This window comes from Salvelinus sp. IW2-2015, unplaced genomic scaffold (genome assembly GCF_002910315.2).
Source record: "Salvelinus sp. IW2-2015 unplaced genomic scaffold, ASM291031v2 Un_scaffold1108, whole genome shotgun sequence".
NCBI classification, from domain to species: Eukaryota; Metazoa; Chordata; class Actinopteri; order Salmoniformes; family Salmonidae; genus Salvelinus; species Salvelinus sp. IW2-2015.
Genome location: NW_019942729.1, coordinates 151893 through 171394, shown reverse-complemented (window position 1 = coordinate 171394; position 19502 = coordinate 151893). Strand labels below are relative to the sequence as shown.

Genomic DNA, 19502 nt, shown 5'->3' with positions numbered 1-19502 from the left:
AGCAGAACACCTCAGAATAATCATTTTATCCCCGGCTATGTAGCCTATTCTAAAGCCCATGGATAATTATATGGCATGAGGATATTAAAATAAACAAGCTGTATTTGCAAGTGTGAGTGCAGCTTTTATATAGGCTCGGTTATAGCAAGGACATGGAAATAAACAATGGCATGACATCATATCGCCGAAAATCATTTATACAGAAAACACCTTTTTTTTTCTGGATAGGTTGGGTTATTGGTCTCTCTAGCCTACCCTTTGGAGAATGAAAGAGTCACTTTCATGGAGAAACATGTTTTTTTTATCGTAAACCATACATTTTACGCTTAGTTATAGTGAAACACGTCAAGTCTCGTCTTCATTTTGACAGCTCGTTGCAAGAGTGATTTTGGTCTTTCAGTAGTAAATCTAGCTATTTTGCCCCAAGTGGTTGAACTCTACCATTGAAAACGTCATCTCAAGGGCGGGGTTCGGTATGCAATACACTCACTTCTACGTTTGTGGTACCACCTCAAAGATTACTGTAAAAGCAGGTGACAGCACGGTTTTATTTGACAATGGTTTTGGTAAGTGGAGTGTGCAAATATAAACTGAGTGTACAAAACATTAGGAACACCTGCGCTTTCCATGACAGACTGACCAGGTGTAAGCTATTATCCCTTATTGATGTCACTTGTTATTAAATCCACGTTATTCAGTGTAGATGAAGCGGAGGCAGGTTAAATAAGTATTTTTTTAAGCCTTCAGACATGGATTGTGTATGTGTGCCATTCAGAGGGTGAATGGAAATTACAAAATATTTAAGTGCCTTTGAACAGGGTATGGTAGGTGCCAGGCGCACCAGTTTGTGTCAAGAACAGCAACGCTGTTGGATTTTTTTTACATGTGCTTTTTTTCTATGTGCTTTTACGAAGATAAAAAAACATGTTGACTACGTTTCGGCATCACTGTGCTTTCTTCAGGGTCACCCTGAAGGTTTACCCAATACATTACTGGGAGATACACTAATATATATGACTCATTTATTTGTATAGTTACATCCATCGTAATAAGAATTAGATAACTAAGTGGTCATGTCAACTACTGGTATTGTTTTCTATCTGTTATGACTGATTGGCGGCGCAGTCCGCTAAAACAGTTCATTTTAGTTAAACAATTCTAATCCCACATGCGGATAAATTTACCCGTGAGAGGGGTCGCCCTGGTTGTATTTCCAATTCGTTGTATTTGTACGTTTACATTCAGTAGGCTACCTAATACCAATCTGTGAGTTCATTTGATCATTGGAAGAAAATAAAAAATGCCTACTGCGTAAACACTGCAATACGGGTTGGATGGATTTGAGCCCCTAATCTTAATTTAAGGTGATGATTGCACTTTTCTTCCCCAACAGAATACCGCAATAAATGTGAGTCCACATGTCAAAGATTGTTTTGCGCTCCGTGGGAGACTCGAACTGATACCGCAAGTGGCAATAGATGTAAGTACGTTTACATGAACACTAATAATTAAACAAAATATTATTAAATATTAAACTGATTTATGGCAGTAGGCAGCGTATGGAAATAGTCATTTAAACACTTTATCTTTAATCGGTGTAAAGTCAAAAATCGAAGTAAGCATATGCTGATTAAAACACTTGGTTTTCTGAGCAATTTTTCTAATTATTAGGATATGTAAAGAAACTCGGCCCCGCACGTGTTGCCCTAACAGTACACAGCTCAATCAAATAATCAAAGCTTGATAATGAGTTGGTTATTTGAATCAGCTGTGTAATGCGGCATGTTTTGGTTTTTGCCTTAACACTACTACACAGCTGATTTTAGATGTCAAAAACAATCATCTGAATAGCCAATAACTGACGATATAATGGGCTCCTAACTTTGAAACAATTCACACAGTTTACCTCATTAAAGAGAGCTCTGGGACCACATGTAATGCTACGTTCGTAACCAAGTGGGAATTTACCACATATGACTGGGAAAAATTCACTTGAACGTCCCTCCGACTGATAATTACTAGTGGGTAAACCCGTCACATTGTCCTAAAAAAGAAGATTGGACCGCGGAATTCAAGCAAACCGAACTCAGACCACCTCTCAAGATGGTCTCAGTTCCGTTCGCTTCGGTGCTCCTTTGAGGGGTCTGAGTTCTGCGTTCATGAACAACAAGAACAGTCCAAAATGAACATACACGGGTATTTAATTAACTTGACAACTTGACAAAAGTGATCCGCTCCAATGCGCCCTCATGTTTTTGTTGTTCCATAAAAAAAAAGGAGTGAACTGTCTGAGGTGATGGGCTTCTTCAACACACATGTCACATTTGCCTATTTAAATAAAGGTTAAATACATTCAAATTTTTTTTTAAAACACGACCATTTTTATGAGACGTCTACCACCGGGTGGATTAAAAGGCTACTATGACATTCATTGGGTCAGGAAAAACTCAACCCAATATTTCAACTGTTTATTCTGCTCACTAGGTGTCATTCTCAACCAATTCTGGCTAGACCAGGAATTGTTATACACTGTTATACAGTACATACCGTAGCTTCTTCAAATCTTCTTCTTTTAGCTGAACGGAATGGGCATTAGGCCTAAAGCATTTAGATCAGGAAATAGTCTACCACATCAATAACAAAGTTTTTTTATTTTTTTTATTTAGCCAATTCATACAACACTAATTTATTGTAGCCCTGCACCATGTAACTGAATAAAACAAATACTTTATTGTAGCCCTGCATCATGTAACTGAATAAAACAAATAATTTTGCATAATAACTTTAAATATGTAGTTATATACCAGATAACAATGTTTTGATATCTGAATCATTCACTATATAGAGCTGTATCAGGGTTTCCCAGACTCGGTCCAGCCCCCCTCAAATAATCAAAGCTTGATGATGAGTTGTATATATGAATGAGCTGTGTAGTGCTAGGGCAAAAACACAAAATGTACACCCAGGGGTGGCCCCAGGACCGTGTTTGGGATATCCTGGGCTATTGGAGTGTAGGTTATATAGGCTACATTCATGTCTTTGTTGGGGGAAAATTCAACAATGCCTCTTTCTCCCTCCATCCATATTGTTCAGTTTAATTAGACACTTAATGAAACACCAGTTAGACGAGACCAATTGAGTCGCGACACACCAAAACATAAGACACCTGATGTTAAGGGAGGGGATGGGACCTAAACCTCTTCTTCACAAGTCGCCTAGACCAACCAATCACAAGTTGCCCACTGAGTCACGTGAGAAGGGGAGGAGGATATTCGTGCACGGAGAGTGAGCGGAGAGGCGGACGTCCGACAAAAAAAATCACAATTTAGGGAAGTTTTAGTAGCGACTCAGACAGAGAGGCTTTAGGAAAGACACATTCATTCTGTTGTGCATTTCAAGAGTAATCTACGATAGCGGGCTTTTTACAAGGTGTAATGTTTCAGGAGCGTACAGCAGGTGAGTGGGCTAGGCTGCTGTAGCCTATTTGATGAAATACTTCTAACTGGCGTTGACTCTTAGATTGACTGAACCATCGCTCGCATATAGGCACCTAGAGAGGTGAAGAAGTGAATACCTCTATATAAAACGATGTGACTTTTGGCTAAATATTGGAAAAAATTAATAAATAGGAAATACATTTTATCTCAGCAATGGAATTACTTTTTGGCTGCGTGATGCAGACATTTCTGTACAGTTAGGTCAGATCATTTGGATAAGGAGATCCAGGAGAATTTGTGTAAAATGTTGTCCACTTATAACCAGAAACGTGTTCATATTACCGTAATAACTCATAGAAATTAGATACAATGATCCCTTTAACTAGAATGTAGCCTATCAACACATTGTAGGCTATAATCCTACTCTTGTCATTTGCAAGGTGCTACATACAGCGTTAGCGAGAAAGTGTGATATCAACAAAAATACATGTTTTCCCCCAAAAATTGAGCCTGCGTATTGACTAATAATAATTATAACTTTATTTGATTGTCAAAGATAATGTGGCTCCCGAGAGGCGCAGTGGTATAAGTCGCTGCATCTCAGCGCTAGAGGCGTCACTACAGACCCTAGTTCGATTCCAGGCTGTATCGCAACCGGCCGTGATTGGGAGACCCATAGGGCAGCGCACAATTGGCCCAGCGTCGTCCGGGTTAGGGTTTGGCCGGGGTAGGCCGTCATTGTAAAGAATAATTTGTTCTTAACTGACTTGCCTAGTTAAATAAAGGTAAAATTAAAAATTTGAAAATTAAAAATGTGTTATTATGAACAAAACACTTTTCTTAGTTATATGATCATCTTTATGTGTTTTTCTTTATCTTAATACAGGACAGATCGAAAATTACTTGGAGGGGCTAGTCCAATTTATGGGGGGGCTGGTCCAATTTACTGGGGGGAGGGGCTGATCCAACTCAAGGTGTCATACAAATATTCACCCCTCCTCAACTTTAAAAATATTTTCACATGACCCTCTTGTACTGTCAAATAAATTGAACACCCTCCCCCCTCGTATAATTAACTGAAAATAATGTTTATGACCTCAAATAATAACTAGCGACCCTGTGTTTATAAACGTGGATAACGACCCTGTGTTTATAAACGTGGGTAACAACCCTGTGTTTATAAACGTGGGTAACAACTTTGCCACTTCAGCATTCTTTTGTGGCACAGTCGATCCCACGGAGGGCTACGGGCCAGGAGGTTGAGGGTTCGCCAACCACCACGAGCTCATTCTCAGATTTTCAACATTTTGATGCCATATTTATAATTACAGTCTATTCGGGAAAGTATTCAGACCCCTTAACTTTTTCCACATTTTGATACATTACAGCCTTATTCTAAAATGTATTAAATTATATTTTTTCCTCATCAATCTACATAATTTAAAAGTGAAAACAGATTTTTTTGCAAATCTATAAAAAAAAAAAAATACTTTATTTACATTAGTATTCAGATCCTTTTTCTAAAAGACTCGAATTTGAGCTCCGGTGCACCCCGTTTCCATTGATCATCCTTTAGATGTTTCTACAACTTGATTGGAGTCCACCTGTGGTAAATTCAATTGATTGAACATGATTTGGAAAGGCACACAAAGGCCCCCGAGACAGGATTGTGGCGAGGCACAGATCTGGGGAAGGGTATCAAAACATTTCTGCAGCATTGAACGTCCCAAAGAACACAGTGGCCTCCATCATTTTTAAATGGAAGAAGTTTGGAACCACCAAGACTCTTCCTAGAGTTGGCCTCCCAGCCGAACTGAGCAATCGCGGGAGAAGGGCCTTGGTCAGGGAGGTGACCAAGAACCCGATGGTCACTCTGATAGAGCTCCAGAGTTCCTCTGTGGAGATGGGAGAACCTTCCAGAAGGACAACAGTGTCTGCAGAAATACACCAATCAGCCCTTTATGGTAGAGTGGCCAGACGGAAGCCATTCCTCAGTAAAAGGCACATGACAGCCCACTTGGAGATGCCAAAAGGCAGCTAAAGACTCTCAGACCATTATAAACAAGATTCTCTGGTCTGATGAAACCAAGATTAAACTCTTTGGCCTGAATGCCAAGCTTCACGTCTGGAGGAAACCTGGCACTATCTCTATGGTGAAGCATGGTGGTGGCAGTATCATGCTGTGGGGATATTCTTCATCGGCAGGGACTGGGAGACTAGTCAGGATCGAGAGAAAGATGAACGGCGCAAAGTACAGAGACTCCTTGATGAAAACCTGCTCCAGAGCGCTCAGGACCTCAAACTGGGGTGAAGGTTCACCTTCCAACAGGACAACGACCCTAAGCAAACAGCCAAGACAACGCATGAGTGGCTTTGGGACAAGTCTCTGAATGTCCTTCAGAGCCCGGACTTGAACCCGATCAAACATCTCTGCAGAGACCTGAAAACAGCTGTGCAGCGACGCTCCCCATCCAAACTGACAGAGCTTGAGAGGATTTGCAGAGAAGAATGGGATAAGCTCCCCAAATACAGGTGTGCCAAGCTTGTAGTGTCAAACCCAAGAATAATCAAGGCTGTAATCGCTGCCAAAGGTGCTTCAACAAAGTACTGAGTAAAGGGTCTGAATACTTATGTCAATGTGATGTTTCAGTTTATTTTATTGTTTTTCTTTGTCATTGTGGTATTGTGTGTAGATTGGATGGGGGCAAAAATAATTTAATCAATTTTAGAATAAGGCTGTAACGTAACAAAATGTGGAAAAAGTGAAGTGGTCTGAATAATTTCCGAATGTACTGTATTGTGTGATGTTGAGATGATGCTAAGGAGAGCTGCTAGCTAGCCTGGTGTGTGATGTTGAGACGATGCTAAGGAGAGCTGCTAGCTAGGCCTGTAGTGTATGTTGAGACGATGTAAGGAGAGCTGCTAGCTAGGCCTTGTGAGTGATGTTGAGGATGATACTAAGGAGAGCTGCTAGCTAGGCTGTAGTGTGATGTTGAGATGATGCTAAGGGAGCTGCTAGCTAGGCCAGTAGTGTGATGTTGAGAGATGCTGGCTGCTGCTAGGCCTAGTGTTGATGTTGAGACGATGCTAAGGAGAGCTGCTAGCTAGGCCGTAGTGTGATGTTGAGAGATGCTAAGGAGAGCTGCTTGCTAGGCCTAGTGTAGTGATGTTTGATGATGCTAAGGAGAGCTGCAGCTAGGCTGTAGTGTGTGTTGAGATGATGCTAAGGAGAGCTGCTAGCTAGGCCGTAGTGTGTGTTGAGATGATGCTAAGGAGAGCTGCTGCTAGGCCAGTAGTGTGATGTTGAGATGATGCTTAGGAGAGCTGCTAGCTAGGCCTGTAGTGTGATGTTGAGCGATGCTAAGGAGAGCTGCTAGCTAGCGCTGAGTGTGATTTGAGACGATGCTAAGGAGAGTGCTAGCTAGGCCTGTAGTGTGATGTTGAGTATGCTAAGGAGAGCTGCTAGCTAGGCCAGTAGTGTGATGTTGAGATGATCTAAGGAGACTGCTAGCTAGCCAGTAGTGATGTTGAGATATGCTAAGGAGAGCTGCTAGCTAGGCCTGTAGTGTGATGTTGAGACGATGCAAGGAGAATGCTTAGCTAGGCCTGTGTGTGATGTTGAGATGATGCTAAGGGAGAGCTGGCTAGCTGGCCAGTAGTGTGATGTGAGATGATGCTAACGAGAGCTGCTAGCTAGGCCAGTAGTGTGATGTTGAGCGATTCTAAGGGAGCTGCTAGCTAGGCCTGTAGTGTGATGTTGAGATGATGCTAAGGAGAGCTGCTAGCTAGGCCAGTAGTGTGATGTTGAGATGAGGCTAAGGAGAGCTGCTAGCTAGGCCAGTAGTGTGATGTTGAGACGATGCTAAGGAGAGCTGCTAGCTAGGCCTGCATTTGTTTGTCTTCCCTTCTTCTTCCACCCAAATTAAACAGGGCCACTCTCAAGCACTTATTATGCCTCCATACAGACAGACAGACAGGGTCTCCAGACCTCAGTCAGGCTCAGTCAGGCTCAGTCAGGCTCAGACAGACAGACAGACAGACAGGGTCTCCAGACCTCAGTCAGGCTCAGTCAAGCTCAGTCAGGCTCAGACAGACAGACAGACAGACAGACAGGGCCTCTGAAAGACCCTGGTTGCCTTGTTACCGAGCACATTCTCTCGGTTGTTGAATAGTTGTTAGAGATGTGATCACATGATGTTTAGCTGCAGTATGAAAGTCTATTCATGGTGCCTAGATAATAGATTCTATATATATATATTATTATTAACCACAACAAGGGTGATAATGAATCATGATCCTTCTTCTTGTTTAAGCTTGGCGGTCTTTCTAAACACATATCTCTCTCTGCACAGGATCATCCATCCATCCATCCGTGCTCTGAAGCAGCGTGGAATCTAAGTAAGAGAGCCAGGCAGGACTACAGGTACACGGCCAGGGGGCTACCTGGACTGGAGGGCATGCTGGCTGCGGTTGGAATGTTGAGGCAGAGCAGTGGTGGAGGCAGTGGTGGAGGCAGTGGTGGAGGAAGTGGTGGGAACAAACGATCGCTGGGCATCTCACGCATTTCCAACTTCCACTTCTTCCCCTTGTCCGCTGGCATGGGCACTAGTATGGGCACTATGGCGACTTTTGGGACAGGGGGCAGACGAACCAAGAGCAGCTCCCTGAGCTCCATCAGCTCTGGATCGGACAGCCTGGATGCCCCTGCTCCCCCTGCCGGGACCACCAACCCAGACTACATCATGCAGCTGGTCAACGACGTGCGCAAGTTTGCTGACGTCCTCCTTCATTTCAAGGAATCTTTTCACTCCAAAGGTGAGTTCAGAGTTCAGAGTTTGGACTGGGGAAACAAAAGGGTAATTGGGATGAGAATGAGTGGTTACAATGCTTGCCTGGATGTGTATGTATCCCCTGGTGTATCATGGGAAACGTATTGTAATGGAACTCCAGGTTTAGATTCGGTGTCAGTCCACCTGTTTTTCTTCCGTCATGGTCTGTCCTTGGCTGTGTGGTCACTCACCCTTTTTCTCTATCTCTCTCTCTCATGGGGTGAATGTCCTTGTTGGTTGTTTTCTAATCTTTTGTATAGGAGCGCTGGTTACTTAAAGTCCACATTGTAGTCTTTCACACCCATGTACTAGAGGGGAATGTTTACAATGTGTTTAAGCCTTCAAATCTGTGGCTTTTGTCACTCACTAAGGTGATTTTAATGTGTCTTTTTGCATAGAAGAATTTGACCAATTTCCTAATAGATCTTGTAGTCCTAGATGTTCTACTCCATGTGATATTTTAGGGGGCTGGGAGTAAGGGAGGGTATGGGGAAGATAGACATGGAAGTGGGTGACATCTGAAGCAATTTTGTTTCTCCCACTGAGTCTATCATCGTATATATTCTATACGGTCTTCCTTTGTAGATCCTTTAAAAAACAAACACTTCCTTCTCAGATTTTAACACCGAGTGTACAAAACATTAGGAACACCTGCTCTTTCCATGACATAGACTGACCAGGTGAAAGCTATGATCCCTTATTGATGTCACTTGTTAAATCCACTTCATTCAGTGTAGATGAAGGGGAGGAGACAGGTTAAAGAAGGTTTTTTGGCCTTGTGACAATTGAGACATAGATTGTGTATGTGTGCCATTCAGAGGGTGAATGGGCACGACAAAATATTGAAGTGCCTTTGAACAGGGTATTTGAGTGTGTCAAGAACTGCAACGCTGCTGGGTTTTTCAAGCTCAACAGTTTCTCGTGTGTATCAAGAATGGTCCACCACCCAAAGGACGTCCAGCCAACTTGACGCAACTGTGGGAAGCATTGGAGTCAACATGGGCCAGCATCCCTGTGGACCGCTTTCAAGACCTAGTAGAGTCCATGCCCCGACGAATTGACGCTGTTCTGAGGGCAAAAGGGGGGTTGTAACTCAATATTAGGAAGGTGTTCCAAATGTTTTGTACATTCAGTGTATTTGATAGTGAAAGTCAGCATCAGGGTTTCAAAGGGCCCATTTTCACACCAGCATCAATCCAGACCATAATACACTCCTTCAGTTATTAATGGGCTTTCCTCCTCCTCAACCCATCAGTTATTAATGGGCTTTCCTCCTCCTCAACCCATCAGTTATTAATGGTCTTTCCTCCTCTCAACCCATCAAGTTATTAATGTTTTCTCCTCTCAACCATCAGTTATTAAGGGATTCTCTCCTCAACCAACCATCAGTTATTAATGGCTTTTCCTCCTCCTCACCCTTCAGTTATATATGGGATTCCTCCTCCTACCATAGTTAATATGGTGCTTTCCTCCTCTCAATCCATAGTCATATATGGTCTTTCCTCTCCTCAGCATTAGTTATTAATGAGTGCTCTCTCTCTCTAAATCCATCAGTATTATGGGGGTCATTCTCCTCCTCAACCCATCAGTTATTTAATTGGGCTTTCCTCATCCTCAACCATCAGTTATTAATGGTCTTTCGTTCCTCAATCCATCAGTTTATTAATGGGTCTTTCCTCCTCCTCAATCCATCAGTTATTAATGGTCTTTCCTCCTCCTCAACCCATCAGTTATTAATGGTCTTTCCTCCTCCTAACCCATCAGTTTATAATGGGCTTTCCTCCCTCGCTCAATCAAGTTATTAATTGCTTTCCTCCTTCCTCAACCATCAGTTATTAATGGGTTTCCTGCCTTCACTTATTCTAGCATCAGTTATTAATGGGCTTTCCTCCTCTCAACATCACGTTTATTAATGGGCTTTCCTCCTCCTCAACACATCAGTTATTATATGTCTTTCTCTCCTCCTCAACCCATCAGTTATTTAATGGGCTTTTCTCCTCCTCAACTCGTTATTATGGGATTTACTTCTCCTCCTCAACCCATCAGTTATTAATGGGCTTTCCTCCTCTTCAACCCATCAGTTATTAATGGGCTTTCCTCCTCTTCAACCCATCAGTTATTAATGGGCTTTCCTCGTCCTCAACCCATCAGTTATTAATGGGCTTTCTTCCTCCTCAACCCATCAGTTATTAATGGGCTTTCTTCCTCCCCAACCCATCAGTTATTAATGGTCTTTCCTCCTGAACATAGTACATCTGTTCCGGATTGTGCTGCTTCTTTTAACCCTTAGGCTACTACCAACATATTTCACGGATTAGTAACTGAGGTAGTTATGACACCTCAGAAATGACCTATTGAAAATTATTTTTGGTTTTCAGCGTAGGTAATTTACTAATAACTAAATAATAATAATGAGGTGTCCTCTACATATGGGACAGACTTGTTTTTTTTTTGTCTGTCTGAGGTGAACTTCCTGGTTTATGTCACTCATACAAATTAGTCTTAACAACAGATGCTCAGGCTGGCACTCAACTATGTGACACGTTTGCATTGTTGTCATAGTACACATTTGTGTCAGCAGCTTACTTCATTGGTTTTATTGCATCAAGTTTGTCAGTTCATGGAACCAGTTCAGAATGCCTGTCTGTGCTACAAATACCAACCTATAACCTATCCAGCACCTCGGCTATTACAAACCTTTTAAGTTGTATATCTTCAGTGAGTTAGCAAACCTTATTTACACTGCAGTGTTGAATTGAAACCCTCTGAGGCAATATTCATGACCTGACTCTACCACTAATTGGACTACTTTTGCACGGTGCTTCCAGCCCAATATACACACCGTTATGTAAATGTTGGGGTATTCCAGTCATCTACCACAGTTAGGCTACATACAGGACTGGGCAGATTTGTGAAAGGAGACTAATTGACCTGTAGGAACTTGAATACAGAGCAGTGGAGCGAGAGAGGGAAGCCCTGAAATCCATGTTACTTCAAACAAAGATGAACTCTTGAGGAATGAGGAACTACAAGGAATGTATGACAGGAAAACGAGTGAAGTTGTTTCTGCGAAGTGACAATGAGGAGGCAATCCATGCTAAACGTTGTGGATTGAATCCTCGGGGCGGCAAGTAGCCTAGTGGTTAGAGTGTAGGGGCGGCAAGTAGCCTAGTGGTTAGAGTGTAGGGGCGGCAAGTAGCCTAGTGGTTAGAGTGTTAGAGATGTGAGGGGCGCGCAGTAGCCTAAGTGGTTAGGTGGAAGGGCGGCAACGGAATGCCGTACCACCCTAGTGGTTAGAGGGTTGTAGGGGGCAGATAGATGGGAGCTATGAGTAAATGGCTAGTGCGAATTAAAAGGTGTAAGGAGAAGGCGGCCAAGGAGCCTAAGTGGTGCAGACTGTAGTGTGAGCCAAGGTTCGTAGGGTAAAGAACACGGTGTAACCTATGCGTTTGTAAGAGAGTAGGGGTCCAAAAAAAATATAAAGCCTGTATAAGAGTGTAAGGGCAGATGCAGGTAATAGCTGACCTTACAGCTAAGTCGTTAGAAGTTGTTCGGGAATGGCAAAACGGTAGATTATTCAGAGAATGCACCTAATGTTATAGAGTGTAAGGGCCGCGCCAGGACCTAAGCCTCTAAGGTGTGAGAGGATGTGTTTGGGAAGGCGTCCAAAGTTCCTTTGTTATCATGGCTAAAATTGAACACATTCCGCAGAAATATTTCATTGCCACCTCCCCCTGATGGTTAGAGTGGTTAAGGCCGCTAGGGAATGTTAGCCCCGTTCAACATCCGCCTGAGAGTAGGCAACGAACTTTTACCAGGCCTATAGGGTATACGAGGGTAGGACCGCAGGATGTTTCACTTATGCTCCGTTGTTAGATTTGGCAGTAACCGAAAGTGTCAAAGATTCGAATCCTCGAGCTGTACTAGATAAGCAACATACAACACAATATGTACATCTGCCTCACACTGAACAAGGCAGTTAGCTAGCTAGTCATATCGAACTATAAGATATTGCTCACTTAATTGAAGCTGTTTAGCCGATTAAAAAACTTTTTTTCTTTAACTCTTAAAATAAATGCCCCAGTCAATCAGTGACCTAGGGTACACATCTGACAAAGAATAATGTTCGAGACAGCCTAACACTCGAAGCCATTTCTGGGTACTTATGCAAGTGAATCGTAGAAATCAGCATCCATTCAATACAATTCCAATATCTCCATTCTTTAAAAAAGATCTACTGGTCCAACTTTGTTCCGCACGATCAATAAATCAAAAACAAAAAATGAAGTGCGCATAGTGATCAATGGCATCACTATAGCTCTGGCATGCCGACAACCAACTCAGAATACGTGATTCCACACAGTATACAATGATCACAGGACATGGCCGAGTAATAAATAGCCTGCGTGACCAACCTATTTCAGCTTCAGAAACATATCATGTCCCTAAGAAGTAGCAAATAACCAATTAGCAAAATAATGTCAGTTCTCTAAATCAAGGGCCAAGTCCAACCCCTGTTCCTGTTGGAGAACGTTATAGTCTACTGTCGCGTGTAGAGTTTTCCAGATCACAAACCCTTTCCTGAAGATCAATGTCTAGGTTTAACATATGCCCAAAACCCTCTTCCTGGAAGCCAAACACGCGCTAGATGCCCTTTTCAAGCCAATCAGAAACAACTACTTCAACAAATGGCCTACTTTTAAGCAGTCTACTCTCTGTACGTTATCAGGTTCCAGACCCCTGTCTACCTGGAGAATCTAACGTTCCCTGTAGCGATTATCAAGTCCAAACCCCTCTTCCGAGATCTACTGCCTGTAAAAGTTTTCAGTGGCGATCAACCCTTCCTGGAACTCTACTGCTACCTGTAGGTTTGCGGTCCAGCCAGCCCCCTCCAAGGAAAGAAGTGATTGCACCCAACAAATGAATATAACAAGACAGTAGATCTCCAGGAAAGAGGAAACAAGGTTTGACCTGCTAAACCATAACAAGAGGCCCCAGAGGTAAATTCCGCACGGAAGAGGCTGTGGGCCCAGCCCTGTTCAGCGTTAGAGTCATAGTACAAATACAATTAGTATATCCCATTGTTTTTTAAATTTGACGTCAAAATAGTCTAGTGAACTAATTAAGCCTTACTAAAACCAACAAATATATTCAATATAAATGAACAAGATAAAATAAAGCAATATTTTCTTATGCTCGTCATAATTCTTTTATATTTTCAACACCACTCACAAAAGACAGAGAATTTCCAATATTTATATAAAAATCCCCATAATCTTATGAAACCTATAAATGAAAGAAACCTATTCAAGCAACCTAGAAATCCCAGTAGCCTAATATTTGCGCTATGTTTAGAAGCAACAGTGGTAACATTTACTGTCATTATATAGAAAAAAAATGCACCCCATAATACAATTTCTATCAATCCACTCAACTAACCTTGATTTTAAAAAAAATAATTATTTGAAATACAATAAAATAGAGAGTGCATATAAATCATGAATCAAAAACAACACTTTGTTTAAGGAGAAAGTAACATGCATGAAAACAAAATATTAAACTTTAACTTTAAACTTGAACTGAGTAAAAAACTCTAAATATTGATGCACAGTAAATGTTCACTGGTTTGAGTTGAGGTGATTTACCATGTCTTCCCATCTTTCCACCAAAATTCAACCTCCACAATGTCGAATAGTATATCCTCCCTAGAGCCCCTGTAGTGAAATCCTCAACTGTGAAGAGTGAGCGTGTTCTAGCACCGTAAAAGCGATCAATAACCCCTATATCTGCATTGAATGGTTAGTTGCAGGTTCTACGAACAAAAGCAAGAAAAGCAGTGGTCCACACAGGTATTGCTGCCCAAACAAACAACGTTGACAGACCTTTGATGCGCAGCTGGTAAGAATGGCAAAATGTGCTGTGTCGGGGAAAGGGAGAAAGGCGGCCGAACTCCCTACGGCACCCACTGCGCAATATCCTTTGCCCTGCGAGTCTCCACTCATTCATTGGAGGTCAAATCAACTCCATTTGGAAGGTTTGGGGTGAGCTTCCCACTGTCAAACAGCAAAATGCGTGCGTTGAGCTCTCGCATTGCCCAACACTAGCTTTTTTTGCTCAAAAGGCATGCAAAATCGCGCGAGCCGAATATCAAGCAAGCAACCGCCTGATACCAATGCAATCAGCCAAATCTGTTCGCTCGGGAACTGACCCACTGGTAAAGAGAGCTCTCTTTCATGGTCTGGCAAAAAGATATAAAGGTGATGACGAGAAACTGAAAGTGGCGCAATAGTTTTCTTATCCGCATCTCTTCCGTCTTCACTAGAGGTCAAGCATAGTGTTTTAAATCCTTCACGGACGTGATAACATATCAGAGAACATGATCCCGGACCTGCAGCTGCAAGTTCATGCATTCAGAAAAGTGACTCGTAATTCACACAGAAAAAGCCAAATTATCAACACAGAACCGAACATTTCGTCTCGGATTTGCTTCCAATGCGTTTCGGTCCTGAGAAATCTGTCCAAGCAGCGCAACAGAATCAAATCTCCTTCACGTAAGCTCCGAAACATCAAAGCAGACTTCCCTGGAGCGACCAAGCCATCGCACCTCTGTGTTATAGCAAATCATCCTTATGCCTCGTTTTTCTATACTGCCCTTACAAAAATGTAGAACTGTCTGCTATCTATAAGATTCCACAACCTTTCCTGGCACTGATAAAGTAACTGTGCGCGTATGATCGCTCTAGTTACCAGCACCACAGTTTTCAAGGCTTTAACCGCACAAACGCTTCCTGTGTATGATACAATGATAAGCGTCAGCCTCACCTTGTCGCCGTTTTCCTCTTGCCATTCTTTTCCCGTATCTTCCCACAACAGCCGCCCTGTCTCACACATCAACAGGGTTCTCGACTCGTCTAGATCGCAAACCCACGAGTTTTTTCCCAAGGAAGTTCAGTCAATCCATCCCTGCTTCATTTACACATCTTGACACCTCTTCATACAAATTCAGCCCCGTAGTTGTGCCATGCAAAGAGTAACGAGTTAAGACCCAAAAACTCTCTGTCACGCTTAGCTGGAGTCCACTCCGCGATGAAAATGAACACACTGGCGCTATATGCAGAAATGTCGGTTGCTCCCTATTCCACAAAGTCCAAGTATATCAATATTCAACCTGCCAAACTGTCTAATTTCCCTTAATTTCTACAAGTCTTTCACTTAGAATTGAATGTACCAACCTGGTGTCTACTCTCTCGGCAATGGTTTGTTCTAACTCAGACCTGCACATTATCTTAACAAAAGTGCCTTTTTTAATCTTAGGCAAACTTCCTGTCACAAACTTTATAGTTTATGGCAGTTTTTGATGTTGAGATACACCTACCGCCCGTCCGTAAAGTCCAGATGATTCTTAACATCTCTTCTCCGAAAGAACTAAAACTGGCCTTAGACCAGCAGCCTGGCCTTGATTTGCCTTTTTTTGAACAGAGACCTGTCGAACAACCCTTTACCTACGTTTAATTCCTCTGCCTTTTGTGCCTTTTTCCATGTCCATCATTCTTGTTTTTCCATCCAGGTAAGTTTCGCTTCCCCCATAATTCGTCTCAGATCCTAAACTTCTTCATACGCCCACACCTTCTCCACACAGATCCACGACACACCAGGTTTCCAGCATACCTCCGTGAACATATACGCCGACTCCCCACCTTCTTGAAACCACCCCGGTCTCAGTGTCACCTTCCGTTTTGCCATTTTGATGGTATCTGAAATAGTTAATTTACTGTGATGCTGACGACTGCTTGCCAAATAAATATTCGAAGATGAATCAGCTACCCGCTCGCTGCGTTTCATCCGTTGCTATGTGAAATATATGAGTATTGTGCGTGAAAAAAGATCTCGGGCTCCGGCTTTTTGCTGCGGTCTGGCAGGCCGTTACTCTAATCGCCCAAACATAACCAATCAAGTAGTGCGATGCGCGCAGGAGCCGAAGTAAAGAAACCTTCTCCGGGCCGTGATTCCCAGTAGCCCTGGCCTTGACTCTGACATATGGTGTTTAAGCTGAAATAATGTCAGTTTGCTCACATCATTTCCCAGCAAAATGATGTAGCCCTTTTTAAATCCCTACACTGCTTTTAACTGCATTCAAAAGCGATGTTTCACCATTTTAATCTTCCAAAACAAATGAAATAATACTTTATGAGAATAACCGAGGGGATTCAGTTGATTCTCCCCGAAAACACGATACTCTCATACACCTTACTACAGTGATAATCCCCATCCTACAACATCCTGAGAGCGTGTTTGTCCCGGTATTTAGTCGAATGAAGTAGACCTGAAGTAACCAAAGTGCTATTGTTCTGATTGCCGATATATATTCTGACCTCAGCAGAATCTAAGGCTTTTGTATTTTTTTTTAAAATACTACGTCTACGCTTCGTTTCTCATCGTTAGATACTTAATTTTGCCTCGTCGTCCTCTTTCTGGCTGTGCCCAGTGCGCCATAATACACCAGAGTATTCTGTATATGTCATATATATGCCTCCAATCTTTTCTTTTGCCGCTCTACCACCATGGAGCGTTGTCCCAAAGCGAAGCAGGCGCGGATACCCCCATGCGCTCGACAAGTGGTTCTCCCTCCAAAAAAATATGCCATAGAAACACATTGGTTATGTGGACAGATTTGGCAGAGTGTCAAACCCTCGCTTTTCCTCTTTCTCCCAAGCCCAGTTCCCGCCTTATCCCCACTCACAAAAAAACAAAAGCCAAATGAGGGACGCTTCCTCGCGGCTCTACTACCAAACGGTTCAACTCGCAATTTGCAAATTCATAAGGCGTGTCGTCAACAAATATCATATTATTTTGAGCGTAATAGAGAACACTTCTAACCAACCCCGTTTATGTGTAAACAAAACACAACAAATTCAAGCAGAGCAGAACTAGCGTGACTAAATGCACAAATATGTCCTTATAAGTGTACCAAAACCACTTCATTCTGGAAAATGAAATCTCTCAGTTAAGTGTCTCGTACCCACCAAGCGCATAACGACGGTGGATTCACGTATCGCTACCAGCATTTTATAGTTCAATACCCTAAAGCGATTTTCCACTATTGCCTCAGACCATATAACCATAATAAACATAAATGAATGATTATAAGGAAAATTTCAACTCGTTTCTTCATTCTTGAGAACCAAGGTAGGCTACTTAATTTCCAAACATCAAATGAAAACAAATGTACAGGAAAGCATAGACCCTCTGTCCAAACAGTTGAGAAATCTTCGGTACAATCAGTAATAAAGCCTTGTTCAGTATATACCTATTTCAACTGTTTTCCTTTTAGACTCTAACCCTCAGATGCATTTGTTGTTAAAACCTAAAGATACCTAGACCAGATTGCTGATAAAGACTTGACTATTAGTTAATATTAATCTTGCCCTGGCTACTCACTAGGCACGTGGGCACATTGTCATTGAAGAGAATTTGTTTATTGAGCACATCGGTGTAATTTCCGCAATTGAATTATTTCATTTTTAAACATTAAACTCAGGCAAGTAAACAGTTAAGAACAAATTTCTACATATTTTACAATATTGACATCAAAACGTCGAGGAACAATGATAGCTCCTTGATTTCAGGTCTATAACGATGCATGATTTTTACCTCGTCAGCCTCATGATCGTGTTTACTGGTCCTCAACTCTTCAACCGACTAGCTACCGCCGCCCCCTATTGAGATGGGTTTGCGATGAGTTGGACCTCAGGTAGTAAGAATTCTATCGAGCCAATCAATTGCCTCGAGCATTATTGTGCTGTATCACTAAGTACTAGTGAAGTGCCTTAAAATGTTTTTAGTACTACCTAGTATTTTTCTTGTTCTGTTAAAATGTTAACATAAATATTAATTTTTCCTTATTAGGGACATCCGGCCAGATCTCACGGATTATAAAATGCAACAACAAAAAAAGCACGTACAAATATTTTGATAAAATAATTATGAGTCTATGTTGTGGAAGAAATATTAATTTTCTAGCCTAGATATTATGATTTTTACCAAGCTCTGAATTCATTATGTGATACGCTCACTGTTTTATAAAGCCAATGGCTGATTTTTATCCCCTAAATGTTAATCAAACAAAGCTAATTAGAGAACATTATAAAAAATAATAGATACTATAATATATCGTGAATCACCCACTAAGTTCTGAAAGAAATTGAGATATGCCGAGTTTAGCCTCAGTAGCGCCAGCCCTAACACCATCCATCCTCTATCAATACTACAGGTAAGATCCTCATCTCTACACATCCTCTATCATACTACATTGAATTATCCTACAATAAACACGTCCCCTATCATACTACAGTGATTATCTCCAACCACACCTCTATCATACTCAAATGAATGCAACAAACAATCAACTCAAACTAGAATCTTGGTCTGGAGCAACCAATTCTTTAGGATTCCCGTAAAGCACAGTCAGTAAATTTGAGTCTATTGTCAGCGTATTAGATAAATCATCACGGATGTGTATTAACACGGCTAAGCACAAGAGCAGCTGCCTCTGTAAAAGGAGTATTACCTTCACATAAAATCTTAACTGTCTACGTCGCTTCAGCACCACTCCGCACCCCTCCACACACACTTCTCTATTTAAGTTTTATCAGAAGGACGTCGTCTCTCTCGTTGGCATTCATTGATCATAAATAACGTTGGCCCCATAAATACCCTGATCATACGGACACGCCACAAAACTAACCGATAATATAGGAATTATCGCGTGCGAGAATGAACGAGAGAGTCGGCTGTAAAACGGCGGCGGAATAACCAGTTAAAATTAATAACCACGTCTCACAGCCAAAATGTAACAGAACAATTTGTCTGGGGACAATCTGGTAGATAAGCGCGAGGAATACTCGTGTTCTGATTGTGCTATTAATCGCTCCGCATATGTGTTCAGAGAAACAATACAACCACTGGTTTATACGATATTGATCTTTTATGAATAGATCAAATTACCATTTAACTACCACACTTAGAGAGACTGAGCTACAAACAACCATGGCTTTAAGAGAACTAAACTGCCCATGAAAATTATAGCGATTAAAGAAGAGAGCAAAGAAATAGAGGAATAGAATAGCGAGAAGAGAATAAGAGCAAAGAGAATATAGAGCAAAATAATTATAAGAATAGAATAGCGAGAGAGAGAAGTAGAAGAGAGAAGAGCGAAGAGCAAGAGAGCGAGCAAAGT

General features: G+C 41.9%; 1 protein-coding gene across 1 annotated transcript in view; it reads left to right on the top strand.

The window, feature by feature from the left end:
* The first annotated feature begins 3268 nt into the window (after positions 1-3268).
* Positions 3269-19502, top strand: part of LOC112069733 (rho GTPase-activating protein 29) — a 99100-nt gene continuing 82866 nt past the window's right edge. Inside the window, exons 1-2 of the mRNA XM_070438677.1 lie at positions 3269-3456; positions 7790-8252. Of these exons, the coding sequence (XP_070294778.1) occupies positions 7895-8252 (358 nt within the window). The 5' untranslated portion in view covers positions 3269-3456; positions 7790-7894. The remainder of the gene's footprint in view (positions 3457-7789; positions 8253-19502) is intronic.